Source organism: Tachypleus tridentatus, chromosome 12 (genome assembly GCF_004210375.1).
Source record: "Tachypleus tridentatus isolate NWPU-2018 chromosome 12, ASM421037v1, whole genome shotgun sequence".
Classification (NCBI taxonomy): Eukaryota; Metazoa; Arthropoda; class Merostomata; order Xiphosura; family Limulidae; genus Tachypleus; species Tachypleus tridentatus.
Window position 1 is genome coordinate 10440021 of NC_134836.1, and position 20202 is coordinate 10460222.

Genomic DNA, 20202 nt, shown 5'->3' on the forward strand with positions numbered 1-20202 from the left:
TCGTCATAAAGTTGTTTAGGCTTATTTTGTTATGCATCTTAATTTTAAAAAAAAATCTCTTTAAAAATACCTGTGGATAACCAGTGACAGTTTATTTCTAAGTTTCAAGTAAACTGTTTTTAATAAGTTCTTTAGGGTCATTTTTATTGTACCGTTTTGTAAGTTTCTTTCCCGGTTTTCTTCCAAAGTTATATAAAAGGGTGTCAACGCACAACTTAAGCCTAAAAATTCAACTGGCAAAATATAGGGAAGTAGCCATTGTCGACTTGAGAAGCTCTCATGTCTGAACGAGTAATGGTATTTGACCATCAGTTTCCAGCACATTCACATCCCTTAAGGAGTGTTACGCATTTAACACGGTAAGAGCGCTCGGACTTGGAGTTCGTGATATAGATATGCTAGTTACATGGATACGTCTGATCTACGTTCTGACGTACCGTGTTTAACTCACATAAGGAAAGTTTTATAAGCATTTTTTCTGTACGATCGCAGAGTTACTTTTTTTGTTTAAATGTAAAGCTTTACATTAAGCCTATACACACTTTCTTATCGCAGGCCCCGACAGGCAGCTTTTTTTTTTCTCTTTATTCATCCCACCTCAGAGAGGGGTATAAGCAAAAATACATGAAATAAAACACTAGTTAAATAATTAGCATATGAAAAGAAAACATTGCAAGATGCCACCTTGTTAAAAAATTACAACAAAAGGTATAAAATGTTTTAGAAAATATAAAGCAGCACTATAGTTGTTATTTAGTGCTAAGTTACTTAATAGACTGTGTTCTTCCCATTATATACGTATTCAAACTGGGTATTTAAACTTACTAACGATTCTTGGGGTCTACCAAAGTGCTCATAAGTAGAATGTGAACATCACTGCTATTACATTCACAAGATAAGTAAAGCATGAAACTTCACTGTTTCACATTCAGAAATCAAGTTAGATTATGTAGAAATTTTTTGTATATTAATGGTACATTTGAAATTTTATAACTAATAGCTGTTCATAAAGATGTTAAATGCATATATTAAGTAAATTAGCTGGCATTATTATATGATTCAAAAAAAGTTAAAATTCTTAACAATATAAATTTGATATTTTAAATTATTTTCAAAATAGCGTAATAGGTTAGTTGTGATACTATATTCTATAATAATAGTTTTGTTTGTTTTTGAAACTCGCACAAAGCTACTCCAGGGCTATCTGTGCTAGCCGTCCCTAATTTAGTAGTGTAAGACTAGAGGGAAGGCAGCTAGTCGTCACCACCCACCGCCAACTCTTTTATCAACGAAAAGTGGGATTGACCGTCACTTTATAACGCCCCCACAGCTGTGAGGGCGAGCATGTTTAGTGCAACTCAGATGCGAACCCGCAACCCTCAGATTACGAGCGTATGCATTATCACGCTCGGCCATGCCAGGCCCTATAATAATAACCAAACATTTTGCATATATAGTTTCAAAGGAAGATTTATGAAGAAAATAAATTTAATATAAACTTTAAGTTGCTTTCAAACTCAAAGCAACTTCATGCAGACCTGCCCACAGAGAGAGAGAGAAAAACAATTCTCAACATTTGTCAGTTAACTGTTAAAAGCTATAATGGCCCACAGCTTAAACTGCAGAGTGTATTCAGGAAAATTGGTTATTCTGACCAGTAGCTCCTGTATATAAGAACAAGGAGTATTATGTTGTGGTAGAATACTTTACACTGGTAAAGGAAAATGTGACATTTATAAAACTGAAAGTTGAAACGTTTTTATTCTATATTGCATAATCACTACATGATACAATATTTGAAATATTCAGTTACAGAAATATCACCAATCTAAAAAAAAATTTTAATTATCCTTCGTGATTTGAAACACCAATAGTTTATAGAAAAACTCTCTTCCAGAAGTAAAAACAGAAAAATAACAGTTCAATTCATACATTCACAGCAGTATTGTAGAACTACTTGTTACAACTTACACTACAAGAAAGGTCAGGGTTCAGTTAATACATGAATCCACTAGACCAATGTTTAGGGCCTCAACTAAATTGGTTGTTCCTGGAAAATTGAAAATGTAATGCATACATTCTTATGATATTTTTCTATCTGTTTTTTATTTAGTTACATACTTAATGTTGTTTTTAAAATGCAGACAGTTCCTACCAGACTCATATACACACAATCTTTGAATTTCTAATCATTTATGTTTTCCCTAAAGCAAACAGTTACTGAGTAATTTTACTCAAGTGTAGCATACTGTGATATGACTTGTATTATTAGTACAATGTTATAGGAGCCTAATTTCTTCAAGCAATTTACTCTTAAGTTTCTGATCTTAATGAAGCAGTGGGACTTAGTGTTCTTCAAGCACAGAGCTCTAAGAATTCTTTGTTCATCTCTGCAAATGCTGTGTTTCAAATATTGCCCAAGGAGAGGTTAAAATTCCCATTTTGTAACACTCCCTAAAACCCTGACTTTTATTTTATTAGATACACATAAACATGTCTTGCTACAACATTTCGACTTCTTTACTTGGGTTGCTGCCATGAAAAGAACAAAAAATAGGCTAAAAAGAAAGTACAAAACTAAAATAATGTTTAAACCTGCAGAAAGAACTACAGTAAAATTATACATACTGTATCACTGACCACCTAGAACAGGGCCAATTTAGAAAAAAAAAGAAAAGAAAATATTTTAATAAGTATCATATTTATAAAATTCTTATTAATCATAAGATTAGTTTATCAAAAAAGTTACTTTCAAATATATTCATTGTATGAACAGACTGAATTATGTTTAAAAATAAAGCAAGATTTGTTTTGTGGATAGTTCATATTTGTTTCTTAACTTTTGCTTGAAGGTACTTGAGGATTACCTCCATTACCTGTCCTTGATTTTGAAGTAATAGATTAGATTGGAGGGAGAGTGAATACTGCCAACTCTTAGACTGCTCTTTACCAATGAATAGTGATATTAACCATAATATTGTAATGCCCCAAAGCTGAAAGAACAGACATGTTTGGTGATGAGATTCGAACCTGCAACCCACATATTGTGATTCAGGAGTCCTGCCCTTGTAGCTTATGGACAGACTTTCTTTAATTAGTTATTACAAAGAACAGTAAAATCAAACTTCAATGTCCAGTTTTATATCTGTGACACCAGATGTCCTCTCAACAAACAAATTATTACAGCTAATTCTGGTACAAAGTGAGAATGGTGACCAAGTGTAGTACCTCTAAGTTTGTCATTTTATCTTTTCATGTAATGGATACAGCACATGTGAAGTTTATTTAATCCTAGATCAGGGATTGTTAATAACACTAGTAATTTATCAACTGCAAAAAGTTTTCTGAGCCTTTTCAACATTTTCTCCAGAAATGTATTGTTAAGTTTTCAATAATTGAGTGGTTTGATGTAATAAAAGATTCTAACATGACACCTTTTATAGAGACTGCATCAGCACAGCAGTATGTCTGCAGACTCACACCACTAGAAACCAGGTTTCAATACCCATGGTGGGCAGAGCATAGATAGCCCATTGTGAAGCTTTGTGCTCAATTCCAAACAAACGGTAATTTCCCTTGTTGGTCAAATGCAGGAAAAAAATTACAATTTTTCAGTTATTTAAAAACAGACAATTTTAGTTGAAATTAGTGACATTTGTTTTGAAAATCTTTTGAAAACTTCTTCATAAATTATGGGGTAACTTCAATCCTTATTCACCCACTCTGTAAAAAAAAAACAACCATTTTGCTTTTTGGGTAGACTATATGGCTAAACTAGTAAAGTTACTGTGAGACTCCAACTGAAACCAATCCTAGCCAATGCTTTTTTGAGAAACTATGAACAGTCATGTTCAATAAGTGCCCAGAGAACCAATTTTTTGCATTGTTATTTTCATCATTTTTCTATAAAAATATGAAGCCCAGCCTTGCCTTATGTACTTAAACTCGTCTATAAAGTTTACCTGTGAAATTGAAGAAGAGAATATTTTTACCCTCACTAGATGTAATATTTGAAATGTTTGAGGTAGTTTCTTTAACTTCAAACCATCAAAAAAAAAAAAACTCATTAAATTTGATAGTTTTAGGAATATATCTACTAACTACATGCGTGTCATTTTTCCGCTGAAACGCAGATTTCCGCGGTTTTCAAACGGCCAACGATCACCCACGAGATTCGTGTAAATTCGAGGAGAAAATATGAGCGATTTGGGGGCCGGGTGGGTGGTTTTTGAGGAGAAATCATATTTTTTCAATGTTTATTGCAGAAAAAAAAAATCTGACCGCCGTCTTGGAGGCAGTCTCGTGGTCTGGTATCGTGTGCATACCAGACGATAAAATATTCTCTACGCTCCAAAGAAACAACAGCGATTGAAATGTTTAAAAGGAAAGATGTTCATTTTGATCCTGTAGACAAGAGAATGTGTAAGGACATTAGATCAGCAGCTTCAAAGTATACCTCAAAGCTGAGGGAGAATCAGAAGAAAAGGACAGAAAGGCTTGAGGCCTATGGTTCTGTGAAATCTGGCCCAGCCACCTTGGCTAAAGAAAAAGTCCAGAAAGCCGCAGAGGCACAGAGAGCTGCCCATTCAGAGAAGGAGAGAAAAAAGCTCAGAAGAGAGCACTGGAAACCCTTGTCTCGAAAAAGAGGAAAGTAGCCAAGATTGATTAAAGGAAATTAAGTGATTTGAAATTTGACTGTAATTTATGCAGCAAGCAGAAGTTGATATCAGTGACTGAAAAATATTTTATTATTATCTGCAGCATACAGTGCCAGTGGTTTATTTTAAAGCATATCATTAATTTTATTTTGAAGCAATGTCAAAGCTTTCCTTGATTTGCTGTTTCAGTTTGTATTGTGAAAGAATGAAAAATATACTGATATTGAGGTACCAGTAATTTACTGACAAGATTGTATAGATGAACAAGTTTTACTGTAGGTAGTCATGTAGAGTAATTTTAAGTAATTTGAAATTTTAATGGAATACATGCAGCAGAGCAGTAGTTGTTGATGTCAGTGACTGTACAAAATTTAATTTCTGAGGCATATCACTGATATCAGTAGTTTAATATTGAACCATATCAGTAGTTGAATTTTTAAGCAATGTCATAGCTTTCCTTCATATGCTGTTTTAGTTTGTATTGTCAATTTGTGAAAGAATGGAAAATTCACTGACATTAAGGTACCAGTAGTATAATGACAAGATTGCATAGATGAACAATTTGAACTGTAGGTAGTCATGATTAATCAAAAGAGTAATTTATTGTTATTTGAAAAAATAAATGGAAAATATGCAGCAGAGAAGTAGTTATTGGCAATGACTGTAAAACATTTAATTGGCAGCATACCAGTAGATGATGATGATGTTATTGATGACAAAAAGGATAATAATGAAATGATTTGTATTTGAAATATTTACTGAGTTATTTTGGCTTTATTAACTCATATTACTAATATATTTTGATTGAGAAAAAAAATTAAACTGAATAACTAGAAAATAAACAATCTTTAAATTTCATTTATTTACTTTTTATTTTATTTGTTAATTTTATATATTTTGATATATCTTCTAAAAAATGAATGCAAATTAAAAGAATAAATCAATCTGCTTAAAACTGTAAATGAAAGTTATAGTTTTTATTAGTTTGATTTAGTCTTTTAATTTCCTTTTGTTATTTTATATGATATATATTGTGTACTTTTCCAACATTGCAATGTCAAAAAACATAAAGAAATTATGTCCCAGATTGCACCAAATCACACCAAATAGCATCCATTTTTTTTAAATTTCCCAGGGGGCATGCCCCCTGACCCCCCTAGTCAGGTGTGGCTGTGCCGCGCTGTGGCGCCAGGTTATATACCTTTTCCTCTTTTTTCCATAAATGTCATTGGCATGCCTGTAACTAGTTCTTACAATTTTATTTTAGATTTTGCAGTGGTTTTCTTTGTGAAGTTCTGTTATATAATGGATATCCTGTAACAGCTTAATCAGGATATTTCTGAACAACATATTCTCACAGTTAATAAAAAAAAAAAGTTTCATTGACCCTTTCTTACCTAGAATAACAAAGAAATATTCTTTCTAAACAATTTATGTTCTACTCATAAGTTAAATTTAACATCATTTTCAAACTGCAATTTAAATTGATTGTTTATAAAGGTTTCAACTGTTTGTAAATACACTTTTGATTTTAAAACCACCAATATTGAAAAAAACTCAAATTTTTTATGGAGAGATACTTACAAAACAAAAATTTCAGTCTGTAGCCGGTGTTCCTTTTACTGGTGAAAAATCATGGTTGTGGATGATTGATGTATTTGTGAAACCCACTTGAAGAAAAATATATTACAAATATGACTGGTATGGATTGTCAACCTGAAGATGATCTAAGGTCAAAACGTTGTTCTGTACTTGATTTTAATTAAAGTTCTTAACACCCATACTAGCCACCTTTGCAGTACAACCATCTTGTTTTTTCTCAGTTCTTTAATTATGGAGTTCCACAAAGTACCAGTAGTTAAGTATCAATTATATATACTAACTATAATAATGTACTTAGTTTTTGTTTGCAGTATTCTTAAGAATGCAGTACTTGCATTACCAAACTGTTTCTTCAGTCTCTTTAATTCTAATAAAAACAATGTTATAGTTAATATTTTTGTTTACAACACTTATAAGAATATGAAGTTTTTATTAGTATGTAAACTTGATATTCACTGCATACTTCTTGTAATTCATATGTCCAAATTATCCTAAGGTCCACTGCATACAACTTGCAATATAGGAGCTCTTATATCTAATACTTTAAATATTGTGTGTATATCTTTCAGTTAAGATACGTCTTTCACATACAAAAAAATCAAATTTTTTATTGCCTATGACACTTAACCATGTTCTTTTTATACTAATGGTAGTATAGCACTAAATAATTTTTATTTAATTAAATAATGCACCAAAGAACATCTATACCAATAACATACAAGTAGGAAAGCAATAAGTCTTGGACTGTACTCAAAAAACACCTAAGAAATTCAAAGCAGGCCTTTCTGGCACTCGAGTGAAGAAAAATCCTAAGCCTACATCTTCTATACAAGTAAGATGGCAGATATCAGTGATGTTGATGACCTTACAGCTGTATCTCCATTCTCATCCTCTACCTAATCCTCCCCAAACACCTTTCTCAATCAAGCACAACACATACATTCTCCAAGACAAAAATTAAATGTTATGGCAAAATCTTTTTTTAAATACTGTTTAATATTTTTTGACCTTTTACACTAAAAATGGTTTTCTGTTTGAGTCATTGCTTATAAATGTCACAAATGTTTTGTATTATAAAAGGAAAATGTTTTACAGTGTACAGGGCTGCTTGTGTATGTTCATAAAAATGGTTTGCAATGAAGTGTTTAGTTGGTACAAATGATACCTAAAGGTCCTTGAACTCATTTGTAAATATGTATACATTATATGTTGTATAGTACAGATACTATATGTGCACAGTGAATATTTTGGTTGCTAGATACAAAACACAATATTTTCAGTTATGGTCCATACTCAGTTGTTTCATATAAGGAAAAATTGTTTCACTTTTTTTTACAGCAATGTTCCTGCTCTCCATACAATTCCAATTATTATTGTGGAGAACATTTCCTCATTATAAGTTGTAACTTTCCATTTCCTAACTCCAGTGTATAACAAGGACCCCCTGTACCTATGTTAAAATTAACTGAATACTCACTACATTACTTGTAATCCTTCTGTCCAATTCACCTTAACATTTTCTGCATATTAATTGTAATCCATCTGGTCAAATTACCCTAGCATGCTCTATAGAGTGCTTGTGATTCACCTGTCCACAAAATACAACACAAAGGATATATGTTTCAGAAATGTCTTCAAAATTTAAAAAGATACAAACCAATTTTAATTGAAATAAAGATATGGTTCCCACATGTAACATTTCAACACAACAATGATGCACACAACATTTATTAAATTTTCATATACAAATCTGAAATAATTCAATAATTTTAAAAACTTTTATCATCACACACACAAAGGAAGACATCTAATACAGAAACAGCTGAATATGTAGCCTAATTATATGTATTTCATATATTTATAAATAATTATTTGTCTTATATTTACCCTCATAATTTGCATTATTAATGTGATTGGACTTGTAGCCGACACCAGTGAGTATATGAATTAATACTCATTATATATGTATGTATAGGATAAGACTTTTTTTTTTTTAATACAAACCCACCGATACATCAAACATTACAAAATTCGTAGCATCATTATTGATTCATTTTCATATCATTTCAGTGTAAGTATTATCCTATCCTCAGATGTTATCGTTTCAGCACAATCGTTAATCCATCCCCAATTCTTAGCATTGAAACATCAACTCGATCATCATTCACAATTTTTTCGTTCAGAGCCCGAACAGCAAGGGTTCTATTATCATTTACTGAAGTATCTGCTACTCTTCCTCTTTGAAGAACCTGGAACCATTTATAATGTATAGAAAGTTTTTTACATTTATGAAATTCTTAAAAAAAATTGACATTCATAATTTTGTCATTAGATATTACAAAAGAGCTGGAAAAAATTCCTGGAAATTGAAAAAAAAAATACACACACACACACTAGCTGGCCAAAACCTTAAGGCCAATGAATATAAAGGAAAAAAATATGTATTTTGCATCATACCAAAATATGAAAATAAGTCAGCATATTTAATAGGAAAAAGAACACTATGAAATTAGTCTAAAACTCAAAAGTTTAAGCAAGTCCTAAAAGCATAAATCAGCAAACACGTAACGAAATTTAGTCATCTATGTTCAAGCATTAGCGTTGTCAACATCTCCCACTGACATCTCTTGTGTTACATTGGGTAAAAAATGGCAAAGGCTAAAAAGTTGACGGAGTTTGAATGTGGCAGAATTGTTGAGCTGCAAAAGCAAGGTCTCTCTCAATGTGCCATTGCTGGTGAGATTGGGCATAGTAAAACTGCTGTTGCAAATTTCTTAAAAGACCCTGAAGGATACAGAACAAGAATTTAAAGTGATCAGCATTGAGCAGGAGGATTTGACAGGTTGTCCGGCAAGACAACAGCCAATCATCAAAAGAGATTAAGTCCCTTACGGATGCAGAATGCAGCTCAAGAACAATAAGACGGCATCTACAAGAGAAAGGCTTTAAAAACCGTAAACGTTTTCAAAGGCCACGCCTCCTTTCACACCAAGAAACAGCTTGGTTGAACTTTGCTGAGAAGCACCAAATATAGGATGTAAAAAAGTGGAAGAAGGATTTGTTCTCTGATGAGAAAAAATTTAACCTGGATGGTTCAGGTGGCTTCCAATGTTACTGGCACGATAAGGATATCCCACCGGAGACATTTTCTACACGACACATTGGAGGAGGTTCCTTCATGATCTGGGGTGCTTTCTCCTTCTATGGAACAATGGAGCTTCAGGTTATACAGGGGCATCAAACAGCAGCTGGCTACATTGGCATGTTGGAGAGAGCATCCTTATTGACTGAAGGCCCTCACTTGTGTGGAAATAACTGGATCTTTTAGCAGGACAATGCTGCAATCCACAATGCCCGCAGGACAAAGGACTATTTCATGGCGAATAACGTGATTCTTTTGGACCATTCAGCATGTTTGCCCAACTGACCCCCATTGAAAATGCTTGGGGGTGGATGGTAAGGGTAGTATATAGAAGTGGACGTCAATTCTAAACAGTGCATGATTTTTATGAAGCCATCTTCACCACTTGGAATAACATTCCAGCGAGCCTTCTGCAAACGCTTATATCGACCATCACAAAGTGAATGTTTGCAGGTATTTGTGATGATGGCCATGTAATTTACTACTGAGACCTCTTGTTGGGCATTTCCTACCCTGTTTAGGACTTTTTTTTCGTATGGTCTTAAACTTTTGACCAACTTGTAATTAGGCTAATTTCATAGTGTTCACATTTTCCCCATTAAATGCTAAAAATTTTATTTTTATTTTCCCTTTTCTTATTTTCATCTTTCGAAGCTCTACTCAAATAAATGGTCGAATCTAACAATGCAAAATGCATATTTGTTCTTAATGTTCATTGGGCTTAAGATTTTGGCCAGTAGTGTATATATATAATTTATTCTACAACTCAGTATATATTTCCAAAGTCACTTATATTTTACCACTGGAAAAAATGTAGTTAAACATTGTCAAATATTACTCCATTGTATGGTCAAAGAGGTACAAAAAGGCATCTAGAAAATTTGATTCTCATAATGGTTCTGACAACAGTCCTGTTATTATGCTAGTCCTGTATCTTAATGTATTAGTTATAAAATGGGCAAAGTATCTCTTTTGTCTTTTCTTATGATGATAAATAATTTACACTAACTGGATTTTTAAATTTACAACCAAAATTTCAAATTCAACACAGGTAATATGTAATAACACTATGTTACAAATAACCTGATTGTTTTTTAACCCAGTGCAACTAGATCTTGCCTTTCAAAGTATCTCATGGCAGTTAGATGGGATATGGTCTTTTACTCTGTCTTAGCCCAGTCAAATAGGATCTAGCCTCTTGCTGCACCTTAGCCCACTCCAGTGTGATCTTGTCTGTTATTGTGTCATAGACCAGTAAGATAGTATTATGAAATATAAAGTTATCATTATTTCTTCCTTCAGATGTCAGCATTTGTTGTCACATGATAGTTAAATACATTATTATTCACTTTTTCTATTACTCAGACAAAACTTCTTTTATTAAAGTTTCTTGCTCACATGTTGTGCAATTTTCTTGTTCAAGCTTAAACTACAGTATCTGATGTAATTCAACAGCCACAATACTGAATTTACAGAATGTTTATTGTTGATGGTTTGTAACATATACTTATTTTAATTATTGTACATTTGTGACACCAGCGAAGACTTAAATGCCAGTTTAGTTAAGGAACTAGTGCTTTTTGTTGGTACCGTTTCTACAGGTCTTACTATATATGACTCGAGAAGAATATACAAAATGATTTCGGGCACGTACGTGTTGCTAGGAAATCTCTGAAGCTTAGCATATGAAATGTCACTTATCCAGTATTTATGAATTTTTTGAAGATCCATATTCCCCCTTTTTAAATCGATAACCTTTAATAATCTTGTGTGAAACAAAGTCCCAGGGAAATTCACCAGTTGTCTCTAAGGAGCTAATTGAAGCTAATGTAGATGACGTAGCAGCTGAATAGGGAGGCCATTAGTAACCTTGCCTTTATTGTCACAACTTATAAAAATAAATTAATACAGACAAAAATATTAGTTATAACAAACAGCTGTAGAGTACCTGGTACAGCCTGCAGTTGTCAGTACCACTGTTGATAAACGTACAGTACCTGATATAGTTTGTAATAGTATTTTCATGTACAAAAATGTTAATGAATATTATATTTTGCAGCAGAGAATGAGTGAAAGTCTAGTGTTCACAGAACTTTACATATGTCTGTGAAGACAACCATTTTACATAATTTTATAGCCCTTTAAAAGAGAAGAAATAAGTAGTGTGTGATTTTGTATGACAAAATTATAAATACGTATTTAATAGATATCTGTACCTGAAACAACATACACTTGTTTCTGAAAACATTGTAACGTGTGAATTACACTGGTGATGCAAGATTATCTTAATATCTCCTATCATGTACATATTACAGTAACAGAAGTCGTTGATAAATACTTAGTTTTTGATGTAATCCTTCTTGGAAACAATAAAATTTCAGCTTGCGTTTTCACTGAGAATTCTCCATTACCTTTGTTTTGAATCTAATATATCATAGAATAGTAAATTCCCACAAAACTTACATTATCTATGGTAATGATCCCACCAGGTCTCAGCAACTGAAGGACTTTTTCATAGTAATCAGGATATCTCTCTTTGTCAGCATCAATAAAAGCAAAGTCAAATGACCCAGCTTTTCCCTCGGACAGTAGTTTATCTGCAACAATATAAGATAATCAGTTGTATATTTCAGTTTTTATTAATAAAGATATTTTTGTTTGGTATTTGCAGTAAATAAACAAATTAGCCATTTTCTATTTCTTTTATTTAGTAACATTAACTTTTTAAAGTTTTTGTGTACACACACATCTGTAGATTTAAGACTTGCACACTGGTCAAGAAGGTAGCTAAATTCCTTTCAATCAAGCTATTTATTGCTTGAGTCATTCTCTCATGGCATCTTTGGAAGAATTTCTGTAATACAGAATACAACACGTTAATTAATTAGACAGCAAACCTTTTCAATGATTGTAATGTGATATCTTGAGGATATGACTTCTCTTATTGCTTGATTGGAATGACTAACAGTGACATAAGTAGTAAGTGCCTTTGAGAATGACAACAGTGTATATAAATAAAATGCTTTGTCTGAAACACGTCCATTAATGAGACCTGCAAAATTTTCTTACAGTAGAAGATACTCAACTTGGTCTCACTTATTCTATTTAATTTTTATCATTTTGTAAAGAGAGTGAACACTTTTACATTTTGTGTGTCCTCCTCTTTCTTAAAATCAAGGAAGAATATAACTATATAATATGTTCTTGGTTCAGACCTTGTTATTTATAGGTTTTCAGATCCAGTTGATTAAAAATTAAGTTGGAAGTACCACATCAGCATATAATATTTAGATATTTTAATCATAGAAATTTACTTGGTGATAAATTGTAACAATTGTAATGTTAATAAATCATTGTAATTATGATATATTAAATAATATATATATATATATTAAAGTATAATGATATGAATAAAATGCCAAATACTTGTTGTTTTTTTGTCATAATATATAAACATTAATTAAATAATTACAAAAATTTACTATCAAGATATGAATTTCAGTTCTTGGAACACCAGTTACACTTCTTAAACCACAGTTCATTACAACACCAGAGAGGCAAAATTACCTCAATCACATCTAAAACCCAAGATTCCTGAATCTCTAATCAGGATAACTAACTTTTTAGCACATCTAAGTATGAGACATATAGACTATCAGTTAGAACAACTAAGTATTAGCACATCTCAAACGTGAGACTAAACTGATAAACTAACAACTAGATCATTGCTTACGTTTATTTCACTCATATCAATTCTAATTATTCAAGAGAAAAAGAGGGTAGATATATGAAAGATAATGAATTCTGTCAAATCAACTAATAACTGGAAAGGTACATTTAGATTTTATTCTACTTTGGCTTCCATTACAGACTGTAGTAGAAATAATTTTTAAAAAGTTTTTACATAAAAACTGATACTATAGTTGAAAAAGTATAATTTTTTCCCCTACATATAAACTATTTACTGTTTTCAGGATAACAAGTAAACAGAGCATGTTGTCAGTTGGTGACAGAATAACAGCAATCCTAGAAACAGGAAATTTATTTCTATATTTAAACTTGAAATTGTCTTTAATATCATGAGAAATCTTTCCATATCTTAAAATATACTTACCCAATGTTTCACAAGCTGGTGCAATTCTTAAGTCAATTTTATTGCTTACTCCAGCCTAAAGTACAAAATAAAATACATTATAATTTTAAACACATACTAAGTTCCAAACACTATCTGATGAAAGTGTAACTACATGACAGGAATAATTATAATAATATTCCCCAGTGGGTTACCAATAACATAATAGACTTACAATTTTAAAATCCAAAGTTCAATTGCCTATGTTGAACAAAACACATGCAACTTGTGTAGTTTTGAAGAAACAATATATATATATATATATATATATATAAAATTAGAGTTTAAATTGTTTTGTTTCTGGAGTGCTGTTTTGTATTCAGAACAACAGTAACAAAAATAAATGATTGAAATTGCTAATAACTACCACTGACATGTCACTGAAATTTAGATATCTTCAGTGTTAGTCACAGCACTCAATTCAAACTTTGCAGGTTACGGAATTGAAAGACAGTAAAGTATACTCTTGCACTTATAGCAATGGGTTTTTCTTTTTTAATTTTATCCTCAATCTCTGGTTGCCTACACTGAAGTAGGCAGTTCAAAGTTGAAGTAGTTACAGATAGTCTTAGTAGATTTGCATTAAACATCAATAACCAACCTAGTCTTCATTTATATTCACTACTTTCTTCCCAGTTTTCACTGACTTTAGCCCCTCTAACACTATCAGTTATATAACACATTTCAGTTTTATTTTCAACTAAGTTGTCACTTTCTTTTAGTTTTATTGTCACTGTTCAAGTCCTTATCTTGGGGGTGATGTTTACAGTCCAAAGCGACAAGTATAACTTCAGTGTACTGTGAAACAGGCTTTTTTCTTTCTTATTTTGAATACCTTCTACCTGTATTTACAAGCATCTCTCAACACTTGTACAAAACTTTTAACTAAAATTCACCACAAGATGCATAATATGTATTCAGCTTTTTATTCAGCCAAGTCATGTGAAATAACTACTTGATCCATATGAAAGATATATGTGAACTACCTCCATGGCTTTCAGTTTTGACCACATATCTGCTTTAGACACAATAGTTAGGCTATTAGTTGTACTAAAGGAAAATCCTGGTAGCTAAAAAATACCATCAAATACTGTTTCTCAGCTGTTGACAAAAGTAATTGTCTTCCTCATACAACCTCACCTTATTCAGGGACCACCTGAATATCATTGGTTTGTCACTTTCAAGCTTTAAGAGAGCACAAGAATAAGTCACAACTACAAAACTTCATTCTTTAGTATGTTTTTAATAGTTGTTGGCAAAGGAGAAGATGCTGCCTTGTTTATCTCTCATGGATTATAAATGTTATAGTTATATTTTCAGTGATGAATGACCTGTAACAGAGTAAGTAAATCTTTCCCTTTCTTCCCTGAAGTACTTGTTGAAAGATGCATTTCTCTCAGAACTTTAAAAGGTGCTTTGCTTAATTATTCCAACAATTTACGAACAGTACTTATTTGATGCCTATTTTGAATTAGTGCATTCAATACACAAAATACAAAGTCACATATGGCAAGTTGAGGTTATTTCTCTTCAAACAGTGCTGTTTTAGCACTCATATTACTTATAGGATTATGAGCAAAACTTGGAACTTTAACTTATCCCACTGTCTCTATAGCAACATTCAGAACTTCAGCCACACACACACACGTGTGCTTGCCTGTGCAAGATTCAGTTATTGATTCAGTGATCTCAAAAACATTAGTTCATGAACTAGAAACATCATATTCATTTCAAAGGTTTCTTTTGCTTAAACCTACTCTATGCACCAGCTTGTATTACTAATTCAAAAAGATGCATTGAAAGCATAGATGTCATAAGGGGGATGAGGACAGAGGCACTCCTAAATGGCAGTTACTACGGGACATTTGTGATGAAACTGGATTAACAAACCTAAGTAAATTATCCCACAGAATATTGCCCATATAATGTCGGATTTCTTTGCCCTCTCAATCTTTTTCTAAATGACACTCCTGGTTGAGAGATGAATATTTTGAAGAAAACACAAAAGTAGATTCTATCATTAAAAAAAAAACAACTCTTTGTACAATATATAAAAACCAGTAAAATCTCTTTGCACAGTACAACAATGTACATCAATACATTCCAAGTAGAAAGTACATATTGCTGCATCATTTTCAGGAAAGTCAGTCACTATTTTTTCAAGATACAGCCAATAAACATCTCGCTAACGAGTTAAATAAATAGTAATACCTTAATATGTTTCAACTTACCACTGAACAAAAGATGTGTAATTTGGCCTCAAGATCTGATTGTAGGTTAATTTTTTTTTAGCCACTTTAATTCTACAGGTTACTCACCTCTTCCCAAAATGGTTTACCAAGGTTAACAGTTTCCTCTTGGATGTCACAAGCAACTACTTTACCATCTTCTGGAATAGCCAGAGCTTGAGCCAAAGTACTGCAACCAGTAAATACACCTTCAAAAAAAAAAAAAAATTATGGGTGTCATGATGTCTGCTATCATGTTGCAAATGTTAATCAATTTTATACTAACACAAAATCGTTCATATAAATCCCTAATGACAACAACAGATTGAACAAGCATATGAAAAATAGTTAAACATAAAGTAAGCCAAACTCATATTTTTCCTATTTTCTTATAATAAATTATTTCTTGTGAACAAAGGTATATTTTACAAGTTAACCATAAATAATAACGTGGCATGGAAGACAGAGCACAGAAAGTTTCACACTGTCAGTTTTTATGTATAGGTCAGATTCTTTACCTTAGGTGTTGGTGATATGTTGGGAATAAATTTCAACAATATACAAACAGCATACTGTCCACTTATTCTAAAATAATATGTTAAAATAAGTCAAATGTATCCACAAACATTACTTACACTGTTGGTTATCAATAAGTTATATTTAGAGCTTTAACTAATTGTCTTTCTCTTTTTTTTTTGTCAAATTTCACACAGACTGGTTCAATTACTTTAGAATACAACTGACAAGATGAATTATTCTTCTCTACTCTGTTATGGCAATATAATATGCAAATATTTTCCCTTTAAAATTGCCATTATACACTCTTTGTCTAAACTTTCAATCTCATGGTTTAGAATTTTCAGCATATATCTTTACCCAAACAGAGGCCTAGAATATTCTACACACTACAAGATACTATGAAACAATTATTTTCGATTAAAAGAATGAGAAAACTTTAGAAGTTTCTAGTAACATAGCAAAATAATAGAATAATCACAAGTTCATAACTATTGAACTACACAATATATGATTCATAAGCAGTTAAGTAAACATACATGTGATAAATTTAGTTATATTTACAAATAATACTTTTCCTACATAACTATCTAAATCAATATCTTTTGCCTTAAATTCAAATGGATACAGTCTTGTATATTTAACACATACAATCTACATTAATGTCATTATAAACAGCTGTATCACATAACATTATCCATATATGATATACTGCAAATTCACTTTTAAGTGAACTAAGAAGTATGTTTTCAGAAATTATATTTTGTAAGTACAGTTTAAATAATTACACACCCCTAGTATTATAAATGAATCATTTATTTTCTTTAAAGTCTGTACTTTCACCATAAAGCTAACAATGAAAATTTACTTTCAATAAGGACAAACTATATATTTAGCTACTATTCACTTACAAATGCTTCAATAACATACATCCGTATCCTGTAACAACAAGTTAGTCACATCTCATAACATGGCACCAATATACAAATCAGTTAAATCCAATAACACAACAGCAACAGACCAATCATATTCTACAACAGGGGTTCCCAACTGGTGGGTCGCGACCCCCCAGGAAATCACGAAGCCTTGGCAGGGGAGTTGCGTAGCCTTGTTAGAAGTAGCTTGGGATACCATTAATTTTATTTCATCAATTACATTTTCATGTCGCGAGTGCCAAAAGGTTGGGAACCCCTGTTCTACAACTTGACAAGGAGGTAGGTGAGCCTTAAACATACCAATGTCAAGGACATTTTTTGCTTTGATGGCACGTATCAAATTTTGTAGAAGCTGGATAATTTCTGGTGCCCCCATCATTTTATATTTTGGATGCATCAGTGTTAACTATAAGAGAAAATTAAAACACAATAGAAGAGACTGCAAACATTTCTTAATCACTGCAAATACTGTTTCTCTTAAGAAGAATTAAAAGATGAAACAAAAATGGTTGGAAGATATAAACACATGCCCATCACTGCACTTTATAAACAGATGTGTCAAAGTTAGAGATGATACAAAAACGTTTAGCATAATGAACAACAACAGGCCCTTTTGTCCTTCCAGATTGTCTTATCACACCTATGCTTAAGAAAAGTAAAAATTCCCTCTTAAAGCCCTGTAAGCTACTGGCATTCATTACTGCCAATGGCAACTCATTTGAAAAGCTAATACCCTATCCACAATATAAAACTCCTAGCTGGAGCCACCTTACACTTATGTCCTCCACTTCAAAAAAATTTAGAATACAGCACACACAAAAAAATAATTATTACCTTGGATATTTTTTACATTTAAATAACATTAACTGTTATCTTTTTTTTCTCAAGAGAAAGAATTGTGAGGTCTTAACTTGTACATATAAAATAACTCTTACATTCCTAGTTTCATCCCAGTACCCCTCAGAAAAATAATTATATTGTAAGATGATATGAATGGCTCAACTTATTAAATAGCAGGGGATTCTTAACAGCATTTTCAAATGTAATTAAACAATAATTATGTTGTAAGATAATATGAAGTTATCAATTTACTAGTGTGTTACTCTTAATAGCATTCTGGAACATATTTCTAAAGAAAACATAAAACTGGGCTTTTAAATATCATTTGCAATTATCAGAAATAAGTTGATTCCATCATGACTATGTTACTTATTAACAAGGCAAGACATTACACAACTATTGCAATTACTGAAGTAAAATTTTCAGTTATATTTGTGAAAATGCATATGTATTATGTATTTATATGCATGTACTTTTAAGAAATGTTTCAAAAATAGGTCATGACTAAAATAATATCACAGAAATCAAGCAATTTTTTGCCTTTTCTTAATAGAGTAAAATCAGAGATTTTAAAGTTAGAAACTGATGTTTGCTTACTTCATACAATTTCTCTTGGACAGGAGAACTTCGAAAAGAATTCAGTTTGATATACTCATTGATAGGGTCTTCATTTTCAAAGCTTTTTTTTTCTCTGTTAATTAGATCCATGTTGGAATGCTGCTTCTTTTAACAAACAAAACCTACAGGTACCTGCAACAAAGTAACATAGTACCTACAATGGCTAATTTTACAATATTTCATTAATAAAACAATTAACTGGTACTTATTTTATTTCAGACTCTCAAACTTTATATTTTTACCTTTGTGCTATAAACATTTTTTTCTTCATCTCTCTATTACAAATATAAGTTGGTTGGTTGGTTTAGTGTTTTATGACACAAAACAGCTTGGCTATCTGCACCAAACATCCAGTAAAAAGTTAAAAATAAATTTAGTAAAATTCATAAAACAAAACAAAGTTTAAAAAAAACACATAAATAGCATAAAACTAATGTTTACATCTTGTCTACAACATTACGAGAAAAACTACAGTAATTCAAGGTGTAAAAACCTTTCTGTAGCGTAACTGTAATTCTCATAACTCGCCAGGAAGACTAAGAGGTAAGTACCAAAACCACCATCAGTCACCTGAAGTTTATCTTTCCATCCTGGTTCCGAGTTATTTGACGTCATGACCATTTTCAAAAAGGAAATTAATAAAAAAGTTTTGAAAGACGTGTAGCAAAATTATAATCATAACTCATCAGGAAGACTAACAGGTAAGTATAAAAACCACCATCAATCACCTGAAGTTGGCCTTTCCAGTCCTGGTTTCGAGGTATTTAATGTAACAACCAGTTTCTAATTTCAAATAGAACTAGATGAGCTGTGATTTTTAAAAGGGAGCTACATTAAAAAGGTGTAATGTATAAATTAAAAAAAACTTAAATAGCATTAAAAAGATTAATGGCCTTTAAAAAACAAAAAACATTACCAAGGTAGACAGTGTCACTGTTGCCAATAACACTGTCTAACGTTATGGACAAATCTTGGGACAGAACATGCTTAAAATGGTCCATCGTCGTGAATTGTAACAATGACAAGAAAGTAAAAAGTGGCTTATTGTGATCTGAGTGTTACACAAACTTCACACTGGTGCATCAGTTCAAGATAAAAGAAATCGTTGAGTTAAAAAACTGTGACCAACTGTGTCTAGTTAAAACACTTCCTAATTCCAATCCTTACAGAAACAAGATGGCCAAAGTCTAATATAGGGTTTTATTTGGAAAAGCTTGTTTTTGTGTTGCTCACTCCAAATTGACTGCCAGCTGACATGGCGCCAAGCCTTGAATACAGGACCATAGTTCACATATGGGACAGGCACAGTGGTGATAGTGCCAGAGCAGATAGACATAGCTGCAGTGTCAGTGAGTTCCTTCCCGTGAATACCAACGTGGCCCAGTATCCAGAAAAAACTGGATTGAAGTAGATGTTAAAGAGAAATGGGCCAGTAGGTTTTGAATATCAGTGAGAACAGAGTGTGAAGCAATTCCAGGGCCAGTAGAGAACTTAGTGAGTCAGTATAAATATTGCAGTTCAAGTACTACTA

General features: G+C 32.0%; 2 protein-coding genes and 1 long non-coding RNA gene across 3 annotated transcripts in view; 1 reads left to right on the top strand and 2 right to left on the bottom strand.

Moving 5' to 3' along the window:
• The window catches only part of LOC143234936 (catechol O-methyltransferase domain-containing protein 1-like), a 29606-nt gene extending 21738 nt beyond the window's left edge, over positions 1 to 7868 (bottom strand). Inside the window, exon 1 of the mRNA XM_076472628.1 lies at positions 7738 to 7868. The gene's annotated coding sequence lies outside the window, so the exon portion shown is untranslated. The remainder of the gene's footprint in view (positions 1 to 7737) is intronic.
• On the top strand, positions 1 to 8275 carry LOC143234311 (uncharacterized). Its single transcript, XR_013018601.1, has 2 exons — positions 1 to 359; positions 4266 to 8275. It is a non-coding gene; the product is annotated as an uncharacterized LOC143234311 (long non-coding RNA).
• Positions 7954 to 20202, bottom strand: part of LOC143234309 (catechol O-methyltransferase domain-containing protein 1-like) — a 21309-nt gene continuing 9060 nt past the window's right edge. Inside the window, exons 2-7 of the mRNA XM_076471578.1 lie at positions 18651 to 18803; positions 17514 to 17619; positions 15853 to 15971; positions 13517 to 13571; positions 11866 to 11999; positions 7954 to 8509 (exon numbers count right to left, since the gene is read on the bottom strand). Coding sequence (XP_076327693.1) covers positions 8357 to 8509; positions 11866 to 11999; positions 13517 to 13571; positions 15853 to 15971; positions 17514 to 17619; positions 18651 to 18761 — 678 coding nt within the window. The 5' untranslated portion in view covers positions 18762 to 18803 and the 3' untranslated portion in view covers positions 7954 to 8356. The remainder of the gene's footprint in view (positions 8510 to 11865; positions 12000 to 13516; positions 13572 to 15852; positions 15972 to 17513; positions 17620 to 18650; positions 18804 to 20202) is intronic.